General features: G+C 39.2%; 1 protein-coding gene across 1 annotated transcript; it reads left to right on the top strand.

Moving 5' to 3' along the window:
• Positions 1-3,123: 3,123 nt before the first annotated feature.
• Positions 3,124-9,226, top strand: rdh12l (retinol dehydrogenase 12, like). Its single transcript, XM_030757018.1, has 7 exons — positions 3,124-3,282; positions 3,546-3,661; positions 5,281-5,439; positions 5,529-5,633; positions 6,413-6,622; positions 6,748-6,940; positions 8,598-9,226. Exons 1-7 carry the CDS (start codon positions 3,272-3,274, stop codon positions 8,698-8,700), a joined length of 897 nt encoding a protein of 298 aa, XP_030612878.1. The 5' UTR covers positions 3,124-3,271; the 3' UTR covers positions 8,701-9,226.
• The last annotated feature ends 2,652 nt before the right edge of the window (positions 9,227-11,878 follow it).

Here is an 11,878-nt window from a genome sequence, read left to right as displayed (position 1 = left end):
TTGTTTCACTCGTCCAAGGAGTCAGAACTGTGTGGGCTCTTTTTTTTTTTTTTTTTTTTTTTTTTGGCCAAATCAAATCTGGCCTTCCTGCTCTTTATTGTAACCGCTGGTTTACGCCTTGTTGTAAACCCTCTGTTTACATGAAGGTGTCTCTTGACTGCAGCCTTTGACAGTGATCTACCTACTCAGAAGTGCTCTTGATTTGGTTAGATGTTTTTCTTATGATAGAAAAATCAAAAGCTTACAGGCTGCAGATCGCTCTTAATTGTTTTATTTTTTATTTTTTTTCAGGTCCAGCACAATACCCCATTTTTCTTAACTATGGAAATAATTATGTCATCATGCACTTTAGCTGTCTTTTGGTCTTTTGGGCATTTTGGTATTGCTGAGTTGGCCAATGCATTCATTTTTTTTCTTTTTTTTTAATTAGCAGATTGTTGATTTGGCCACTCCTAAAGTTTTTACTATACAGATACTCTCCTTCTGTTCACACTTGTTTATTTATATAGTTTTGCCCTGTGCACAAAAAAAAAAGCCTGCATCCCCTTGGTTTCCATCTGCCAAAGTAAAGTTAATAGTCCCATTATAGCTAATGGATTGTTCCCATAGTTTATCCAGCGCATCCTCTTGCCTCTCCATTGTCTTTGGCTTCTGGGAAGCTGCTAATGGGGCGCCAGCAACAGCTATGTTATGAGTAATGACAACAGCAAACACAGACGAGGAAAAATGACAAGGAAATAATAAACAAATAAGCAGAGACATTTTCAATTTGTCACAAAAATATAATAAAAATGAAAGATTACAGAATAGACCGGTACATATTTTGTGCTTGCATAACGCTGCAAAGCTGTTTTCAGTTGTTTACCTGTCACAAATCAAGGCGATTTTAATGCAAAGCAAATAAATCTGTTACACAGTAAATGCAGTATTAATCAGGCACTACTAACAGCCACTTCAATGCCTTACCTTTAAGGATGATGGTGGAAAGCAGGGAGCAATCAGAGTAAGTGCAAGCAAGGTGGATTTGGGCTCCTGAGAGCTTTCTAATCAACTTAGATCAAATTTGCTTGACTACATCACTCTGGATGCTTTTGTTGCACATGTTATTTACAGACACGGCTGATTTACTTTAATTTTCTGGAGATATACACTTACCATAGACAAGCTGCCTGACCTAAGCCCAAGTGTAAAAATCTTCCCCATTAAATTTAACAGTGTTTAAGGATTTGCTTTTTGTCCCTAAAGCAACACACAAAGTGATTGGTAAAACAGACTTATGTCTCTTCAACATGAGTAATACAACAGATAATACACTCATGTACTCCTTCCTCACTGATCCTGCAGAGAAACAGGAAGGAAATGTTTGCTTATGCACAATCAGCTGATGACTGCCACAGTGTTTCCTGTTTTAATGACCTGTCTGCACCGTAAGCCCACTGTATTGCTGCAGTAAAGTCTGTAGTGTATGAATGAGCCATTCCTACTGTTTTTGTGAACTTTTGGAGAGGCATGGCGGAAAATGACAATCTCCGCAAATAATTTACCAGGAGGGAGCAATCTCAGCCAAGGACATGATTTACGCAAATACCAACTGTTAATCTGTCTGCAGACATAACACAGCACCACAGCGCAGGCTCCTTCAGATGGTTCATGGTGGCAGATGGTCACATGCTGCCACCTGCTGCAAAGGACATATACAGCACTTTTGCTAGCTACAGTTGTGCTCAAAAGTGTACAAACCCTGGCAGAATTTTATTATTTTTTGTCCATTTTTAAGAGAATATGAATGATAGCACTCTTTCACTCACTCATGGTTAGTGGTTGGGTGAAGTCATTTATTATCAAACACTTGTGCTTGACCTTTGAAGATCATAATGACAACAGAAGCGACCCAAATGACCCTGATCAAAAGAGTCTTCCTTAGGTTGAATGACATTGAAGACCAGCTCAACTCTATTATTTTTGACTAAGGAAAATAATAGATCTCTGGAGAACATTCAGAGATCTTCATTGGGTGTTGGCTGCTTTTTGTTCCATTCTTTGTCAAGATGACCCCACATTGCTTCAATAATCTTGAGGTCCGGGCTCTGTGGAGGCCAGTCCATGACTGACAGTGTTACGTTGTGTTTTTCTATCTAGGTATGCAATGTGTTTGAGGTCACTGCCACAGTGAAAAATGAAGCTATTCCCAATCAGACAGTACTTTTCTGCATTCACACCAAGAGTTCTGACAATATCCCCAGCACCACTGGCTGAAATGCAGCCCCAAACCCTGACAACCCTCCACTGTGTTTTACAGATGACTGAGTGGCTGTTCTGATTCATCACTCCATAATTCCTGTTGCCACAGATTTTTCAGTCCAGTTCTTGTGTAATCTGGCATACGTCAGCCTTTTCTCCCCGTTTCCCTTCTTTAAGAATGGCTTCTTGACAGCCACCCTTCCACTGAGACCATTTCTGATGAGGCTTCAGTGAACAGCAGATGGATCAATTGAAGGGCCAGATGGATCTCTCAGGTCCTATGTCAGGTCTTTGTTGGGGCAAAAATATTATTTTATGCCCCAACAAGGTATTTTATTTTATTTTATTTTATTATTTTATGCCAAGTTCAACTAAAAAAATTGGAAGAAATTATGTTATTGCAATTGGCTGATAGTAACAAAGTTCCTAAAGGTACAATTAAAAACTGGTTCTTTGATAAGTTGTCTGTTATGTGTAGACACAACACTGGTTCATCCCTTGAGTAAGGTGTCTTTTTGTTCTTGAATGATTTATAAGTCAGTGTTAAGTTGGGAAAACATTCCTCTGAAAATGGGCAGGTACAAGGATTGGACTGAAAATTAGTGAAAAAGCAGCCAAAGATAAACTTTGAAAGACCTTCGGAACGCCTGGAGAACTATTGCTTTAAACAAATAAATAAAAGTCTAACAAAGAGTTTAATAAAAATGTTAAAGCGTCATTTCCCAGACCTCTCCGCCCGTGTGCGCGGCCCACTTTTACAAATCGAGCACACCATTTAGGGGGCGAGACTAAAACTTTCCCGTAAACCAATCAGTTTTCGCTTCCACCGCTGGACTCGCAGTTGATTGGCTGAAAATCCAGCTTGTCACGCATTACTGCTCGTTGACATTTCCGCCTTGCTGTGGTTTGATGCATAGAGGCTTTTTATGAAAACTGTGGACTTCATGTGAAGTTGAATCAGATAAACAAGATTTTTATTTCGGGTTTTGAGGAGTTACGAAAGTCGGCCTGACTTCTGAAATCCAGAGAGATGTCTTTAAGGTGAGGACACTACATTAACCTTAAAAAAAACTCCAGCAGCCTAAAGGCTGGTAGGTTATGCTTATACCATAAATCAGTAAAACACCATGATAAAGTCAGGTAATTAATTAATAAATGAATGACTAAATAGATGTTTTAATGTTTCCTTTGCTGTTGATAGTTGAAAGTTGTAGGAGTTTCTGCTAAGTTAAGTTGGTCAGTGTGTTCTGAATCACACCCATAGTGCTGCTTGTGACAGTAAGTCTGGTTTCTCAATATCCCAGAAATCTCTTCCGGTCTAACTGGTCTTCTGATGAAAGGCTCGAAGGAAAAGTTGTTGTCATCACCGGTGCCAACACTGGCATCGGCAAAGAAACTGCCATTGATCTGGCAAAGAGAGGTTAGTCTGACTGAAATCTTAACGAAGATTGAATCAATATATATACACACACACACACTCCCTTTGTCGTGGTTATTTGCTTTACGTGTGTAAGTGTATTAGGAACAGTTAAAATGAAGAAGGAATTATTAGCAGGAAATGTTGACTTTTAGATGCACAGATAAAGGAATACAATGAAGTGCTGTAACCCTTGGAGGAAACCCATAAAGGCACAGTGAGAACATGCAAACTCCACACAGAAAGCCCCCCCCCCCCCCCCCCCCCCCCCCCCCCCCCCCCCTTACACACACACATACACACACACACACACACACACACAGCTGGCCAGCAGGTTCAGAAGACCCTGGACCTTCTTGCTGTGAGGCCACACTAGTCCTAACCACTGCACCACTGTGCTGCCTCTAAATTGGCTGTGGGGGTGAATGTGAGTGTGAATGATTGTCTCTCTGTGATGGACTGACCTGTTCAGGGGGTTCTCACACCCTACGACAGCTAAGACAGGCTCCAACCCTCTGGACTCAATCTTGGATAAGCCCTTATGAAAGCAGGTGGGAAATGGATTATTATTAAAAACATTTTATTTAGACACAGAAATGCCAGCATTGATTCTGCTCACTGATCTCATTCTTCATCAGTTCCACCACTGATTCTTATGGTGACACATTACAAAGTAGGCTAACACAGGTTATCTTATGTTCTGCTGTGTTATCACTGATTCTGATCATACTGTAGATACAGAGCAGAATAAAAGGCTTGCATGTGACTCAAGCGCACCAATCCTCCACCCCCATGAGCTTGATTGTCACATTGCCGTTGTGCAATGTACCACTGTCAGAGAAACTGGTAAGAAACAGGAGAATTTAAAACCATTTCCTGATTTAGGCCTTTAGTCACAGTCCTTGTTTGGTATGGTAAGTTTTACCTTTCAGAAGGTAAACAAGGACAAAATAACATGAAACACAGAGCATAAAGTAATGTGTAGCAATTAAAAGAAAAAAACAAATGGTAATGGACAATATTTCCAAAAAAAAGAGAGGATTTTTGTTTTGGTTTTTTTTGTTGGTTTTTTTTGGCACCTACACTATATTTACAGAAGTATTCAGTATTGAGTGTTCTAGTCACTTCCATGGCCACAGGTGTATAAACCAAGCACCGAAGCATGCAGACTGCTTCTACAAACGTTTGTGAAAGAATGGGTCGCTCTCAGGAGCTCAGTGAATTCCAGCGTGGTACTGTGATAGGATGATACCTGTGCAACAAGTCCAGTCTTGAAAATCGCAGAGCAGGGTCAGCGGATGCTGAGGCGCATAGTGTACAGAGGTCAGCAACTTTCTGCAGAGTCAATCACTACAGACCTCCAAACTTCATGCAGCCTACAGATCAGCTTAAGAACAGTGTGTAGAGAGCTTCATGGAATGGGTTTCCATGGCAAGCAGCTGCATCCAAGCCTTACATCACCATGTAATGTGCACATTTTGTCACGAGAGGGTGCTCTCCACCCATTCAACCACACCTTGTTTTTATATATTTTTACTGTGCATGCACTCAGAAGTACATGTAATTTACAAATATTGCTTGTGCTGTTTTAACTCCCTACTTTTATTTTTTTTTCTGCTTAGGGGCAGAAAAGGTCATCATGGCATGCAGGGACATGGAGAAAGCAAACGCGGCCGTGAAAGACATCATCGAAAGCTCGGGCAACAAAAATGTTGTTTGCATGAAACTTGATTTGTCAGACAGCAAATCCATAAGAGAATTTGCTGAAGCCGTCAACAAAGGTAAATCATTTGTTCCTTAAGAAAACTACACATGAGAAGTTGCACCTGTTTTACTTCTGTTTTTTTTTTTTTCTTTACTTTTTCTACAGACGAGCCAAAACTCAACATCCTCATCAACAACGCAGGTGTAATGGTTTGTCCGTATGGGAAAACAGCAGATGGCTTTGAGATGCAGATTGGTGTCAATCACCTAGGTAAATAAAATCCCATCTTAGTCGTACCTGGACTGACTTTGAGCCACAGTGGGAGTCTCTTGCTTCTCCAGTCTTGTTTTGGATTTGACAACTGAATTATTATCCAGAAAATTTAACACCAACAAATACTGAGGCATACATTGGAGGTCAGTAGTCGGTTATTTAGACTTTGTGTGTTGTTTGCACATAGCATACACATAGCAGTTATATTGATTGCCTTCTATTATTAGACACTAATGCAATAATATGTTTAAAGAGGTAGATAGGCCACTGGTTAGATAAAGAGTTTATAGCCTTGCTATCAGAACGTTTACACTGCCGAGGTCATTTGGCCACTCTCAAAGATTTTATTTTTTTTGCTTCAGGAACTTTAGTCACTACAGTAAGTTTTGTCACTATAACCTTTAAAAATGTTCTTACTGTTATTTTTGACTCTCACAGTAATTAACTAAGCAAATCTTATAATTGCACATTAATAAATATAAATGTTATATGCTGATATTTGCTTCCTATGATGAACACTCACCAGTGTACATTTAGCCACAGCACAGTATCCCATATACTGTATGCTACGTGTTTTTGTCTTAAACCATCCCCGCCAACAATCAGGTTCTTACCCAAACTTCTCCCAGCAGCCTCCCATTTTGCTTTTAACCCAATATGGCATATATTTGATGTAGTGCAGATATAAGTCTTTGCCTGGTTTGGGATTCAATATTTCATGCTACATTACTGACAATGTGACAAACTGAATTTTAGTCACATTTCCTTCTTCTCAGGTCACTTCCTGTTGACGTATTTGTTGCTTGACCTGATTAAAAAGTCGGCACCAGCTAGGATCATCAATGTGTCTTCCATGGCTCACGCCTGGGGCTCCATCAATCTCGAGGACCTCAACAGTGAGAAGCATTACAACAAGAACAAAGCTTACGCTCAAAGCAAACTAGCCAACATCCTCTTCACCCACTCACTGGCTAAACGAATCGAAGGTAAATAATGCACCTCTCCTACTCTCATTTCCTTCATTCAGTTTGACTTGAACTGGTAAACTGGTAAATGCATTAATGGCAGCTTCAGTTTTGGTGGTTTCATTCACTTTTTTCCTTTGTTTTAGGCACAGGCGTGACAACCTACTCTCTCCATCCTGGGGTTGTTCAGACTGAAATAGGGCGTCATCTGAACAGCTTCCAGCAAATCGTCATGAAGGCGATCAGTCCTTTTACCAAAAACTCTGTCCAGGGAGCTCAGACAACGATCTACTGTGCAGTTGAACCATCACTGGAGAAGGAGAATGGCAGATACTACAGGTACACTTTTGCTATAATGTGCTGTGATTATACTGCAGTCTATTACACATTTTCTCTTGTGGTTTTGCACCCCTGAAAGTTATACCTGATGTTTTACAGCAGCTCGTTATCCAGAAGCAGCTAACAGAAATGTAATCTAGAAATCAAATCAGATGAAGATTAACACTGGGCAGTTATTTTTACATGGACCACATGTTTGAAATCCTTTATTTATTTATTTATTTAAAATAGTGACCAGGGCTTTTTTAATTTCAGTGGCTGACCTTTCTTTGAAACAGGCTTGTAATTAATCATATTCGTCTGTATTGCATTGCATGAACTATGTTTTTATACAGAACCTTGTTTTGGGATTTGATCCCTCAAGTTACTCTTCATAACTCATAAGTGTTTCAAATTAAAGCCCTCTAACATTTGTAGCAAAAGGTTGTACTATCAAGTAAGATTAATAAGTTAGTGAGCTATGCTGAGTCTTGTAACCTGGCTAAATCAGCGTGGTGACTTATGCTGAACACATATAACCTGATAGGGAGCAGCTAACGTTGGGGGTCTTGGTTTAAAATTAGCAGGAAGTACCGCGTTTTCACAGATTCTTTTATTTATAGCACGTATAGTTCAGTATATATCCTCTGCTGGATGAATGCATTTTATACGTGCAGCTTGGCTGTGCCTTACTAACATTACAAATGAAGCTCAGCTGTAAAGCTACAGCAGTGTGAACTGTGCATGTATTCACCTGAATGTGCTTGAATTCATTTGGCAATGCAGAAAATGTATAAATGTTTTTATACTTGGTTCCAATGTGCTGTAAAGTCTCTTTTACACTGCTGTAACTGCAGCTACTGGAACACAAAACATACACCAAGAAAACCTGTTCAATCAATAAAAGTCATTTCACTTTGATCACCAGCAAACTAAAGCGATTCACACGTCTCCTTTATTAGGCTACGGGACAGTAACCTTTAATGTTTATAGGTGAGTGCACTCAGTGTTAAAATAATGAACTTATTATTTATAAATAAATAATTCAGATTTTAAATGTTTATTATGCTGCTCTGTGCACTAAATTCCAAGGTTAGCAGTTTGTTTGCAGCATTAATCTCCTGTCTTATATTTGAAACAGTGCTAAATCTTACTGTTTAATTTTTTTAATGTTTGTAAATCTTCATCAGTGGTTTATGATCCTCATCTGATAACGTCTCTGATTAGAATAGGCGGCACTCATAGGGATTATTTCGTAAAGAAGAGTCACGTGAAGCATGAAACACCTCTTTTTATGTGAGTGTGTACAGATAAAGCAGAAAGTCCGAGTTAACAAAGATGGTCGATGACCGCCGTCGTGATACCCGTTACATGAAACAACAGCATCATTAAATGATGGGAAAGCAGTGGATTCATAGGATATTCTTCAAGCTTTGTAGGACACAGATTTAGAAAAATGAGCCACTGTTTAATGGTGACATTTAGTATGTAGATAGCAGGTTACTGATGAGCAGAGTGTTACGTGCTCAGTGTTATGTTGCTCAGTTACCAAACATAAGTGTTACATAAGTGAAAAAAGTTTAAGTAACAGGCCTCACACACCGAATCCTGCAGAATGGACTTAAGAGACAATCTGTCCAAATCGTAACACACTCATGCGATGCATGCTTGCTTGCAGTGACTGCGCTGCAGCTAACTGCTCTGCTGCTGCCAAAGATGACAACGTGGCGGAGAAGCTGTGGGAGCTGAGCTGCCGTTTGCTCTCCATAACATGGGAATAAGGCATCGAGAGCTGAAAGCAAACTCCTGGCAGTATTTTCTGTTTCTTTTACTAAGTGATGATTTTGTCAATATTGTCATGCAAAGTAAAAAAAAAAAAAAAATGCTCATTTGTGATCCTCTAAATTTGCTTTGAGTTGTGTGTTTTTTCCATTTCTTGCGCACTGATACACAGACTGTGAGTTCTCACTGCTCAGTTCTCCATTATTACATGACTACTCACAGCTTGGCGCGCAGAGATCTTTAAACTCTGCCTTGATCGTGATCTCAACTACGTGGCTGTAAAGCTTTGTGCTGCACTTCACGTGGTTGTGACTTTGTAGTAGTTACCTGTAAAGCAGCTGCTTTTATGGCCACATTTGCCTTTGTGACACATACAGACTCACACAGTGAAAACAACTATACTGTAAATTCATTAATAGTAAGTGCATAATTAGTACAAAGTTTATAATCCTGATTTATAAAATTTGAAAGAAGCTTAAAAATATTTTTATCAAATTTGTTTGTTTGCTGAAAGGTTTGTAATTTATTGTATTCTACTTGTGGAATAATTCATCCATTAAATTCACTCTTACACACCATTTGTTTGTTTGTTTGCTTTCAAATGCTTAATATTGGTGTTAACTGGATTAACCCAAATGATTTTTGATTCATTACACTTCAAACTATAAAAGTTAAAGACATGGGCTAATTTTGCATGGTTCACAGTTCAAAATAATTATTGCTAACATAATTATACCGAGCCTTTGTGCAGGCTCTGAGTTTATCCACTCTGTGAAACAAGCTGCTGTAGCTTCCTTCATCCTTCCTCCAAGGCGGCTTTATTCTATTTTACTGCCCCTCACAACTAAACGATGGTTTGAACAGGAGGTGGAGCTTCTGTCTTCACAGCCTGAGATGACCATATGAGAAACATCACCTCTCTCTGACATCATGTAAAGCAGAGAAATGCACCTGCTGATCTTTGAGGAATCATGGGGGAATCTTCAAACAGTGAAATCGTGAAACAGAATAGGACATATATATAATATAATATATGGTGCACATGAGGAGCAGACATGACATCTGAACTAGGGTAACGCAGTAGTGCAAGGTTTCTGGTTCAAATCCCAGCTGGGGCCTTTCTGTCTAAGGTTTGCACTTTTCAATATGTAAACCGAGAATAAGAAGCAATACTGGAGTGTATTTTTGCTTTACTATAGTATTTCTTGTATATTTTTGCTTTCCTAAATGACTTCTGTATATTGTTTACATGATCAAAATAAAATGAATTAAATTGAATGTAAATGTGTGGAAAAAATAAGTTGAGCCCTGAAACCAAACTGATTTTATGATGATTTATTGAAAGTAAGAATATAACCTTTGCAAAGGGATCAATACAGCACGAACAGTCTTCGCACTGGCATTGACCGAAGAGCAAACTAACCACAGTTCCTTTATACTCATTGTGTTGACTCACAGTCTTGTTCTGTTAGCTGTGGGGAGTTCAAGTTCCTACCACCATGTAGCATCAGCCTGATAATAAGTGCGTCATGGCCTTGGACCACAGCCATCCTCGCACACTTGGTCTTTGTACTAGAATTACATACCAAAGAGGTACACAGAGGTTATTAGAGTTGAAAAACAAATTTTCCATTACAAGTACATTACATTTTTTGCCTACAACTACCTGCCATGTAACAAAAGTGATAATAGATGTTTTTCCCTAAAAATGAGTGTTGTAAAACATGAAAAGTACACTTTCCCTGATCTCTGAAACATTAATTAAGGAGTTTGGTGTTCAATCATCTTCAGTCATGAACACATGATCACTAAGGCAGTAAAATGGGACACTTAGAAAGCAGTATGGAAAGACATATTTACAGCTGGCTCCCATATGTTTTCATTTTAATTGAAGGGATTGAATAAAAATATTACATTAGCTGATGACTGCTTTTAAATGTAAGTGGGCAAATTGGACAAAATCAAGATAATCATGAATAAAATATTTCTCATAACTTTCTTGAGACTTTTTTGCAGGCAGTGGCTGCCTGAAGTCTGAAACCTGTGGACAGCACTGAAGGATCCAGTCAGGATAAGAAGAAAGTGCACCTTCTTTCAATTCTAAGGTTTTGCATATCGGGACATGATGAGAATAATATGGTCACTAGCAGGTCTTTAATTCAGATACAACCTCAGATAAACAACGATATATGACATATTACATTGTGTCATAATTTATTTAAAACAAATTAAGCCAAAATGCAGAAGTATTGCATGAGAAACTAAGTACATTAGCCTGTAGAGCCAACTTTAGCAGAAATAACTTGGAGTTTTGTGTGTTTTTGTTTATTAGTCTCTCACATCATTGTGGAGGAATTTTGGTCCATTCTTCTTTACAACGTTCAAAGTACAGCTTCAGTTTATTGAAGTTTGCAGGAATTATTTTATACACAGTTCTCTGGAGGTCCTGCCCACAGCAGTTGGGTCAAGGCCTGGACTTTGACTGGGCCATTTCAATTTCAGTATTGTTCTCCTCGTGTCTGCGTTGGTTTCCTCCCACAGCCCAAAGACATGCAGTTACTGGGGTTGGGTTAATTGGCTACTCTAAATTGCCCATAGGTGTGAATATGAGTGTGGATGTTGTCTGGCCCTCTCCGACAGGCTGGCAACCTGTTCAGGGTGTACCCTGCCTCTCGCCCTGGGATAGGCTCCAGTCCCCCCCCAGAACAGGATAAGCGGAAGTGGATGGATGGATACAACAAAGTGCAATGAAACACAACTTCCACACAAGTTATTGCACAGTTAACCTAGTAAGTGATATACTGTAGCACTAGCACCTAATCTGATCTGTTTGTGTAGAGTGTGCACTAATGAACTAAATAAGTTGAAAACTTAATGTAACTCTAATAGTGCCCTGCCTCTCACCCTATGTCAACTGGGATAGGCTTCACCCTGCGACCCTGAACAGGATAAGCTGAAAAGTGAATGGATGGAACTTAATGTAACACTTAAAGCTGCAGTGTGTAACTTTTATAAAAATATGTTTGCTTTTTACATATTTGTTAAAATTGTCACCATGTTGTAACATGGTGACAATTTGGTGGGACGTGATAGTAGTGGGACATGATAAAGTCTCAAGAATCAGAGGTTTACTATTACTCTATTGGCGTGATTTGTTCTTTCAATGGCCATATATAT

This window comes from Archocentrus centrarchus, chromosome 20, assembly GCF_007364275.1.
Source record: "Archocentrus centrarchus isolate MPI-CPG fArcCen1 chromosome 20, fArcCen1, whole genome shotgun sequence".
Lineage (NCBI taxonomy): Eukaryota > Metazoa > Chordata > Actinopteri > Cichliformes > Cichlidae > Archocentrus > Archocentrus centrarchus.
This window is presented reverse-complemented; position numbering and strand designations above follow the sequence as displayed.

Bases quoted from the DNA above. Each gene is read 5' to 3' on its own strand.
- rdh12l (XM_030757018.1), top strand. The intron at 3,662-5,280 runs GTTAGTCTGACT...TTTTCTGCTTAG, and splicing joins CATTGATCTGGCAAAGAGAG to GGGCAGAAAAGGTCATCATG. The intron at 5,634-6,412 runs GTAAATAAAATC...CCTTCTTCTCAG, and splicing joins GATTGGTGTCAATCACCTAG to GTCACTTCCTGTTGACGTAT.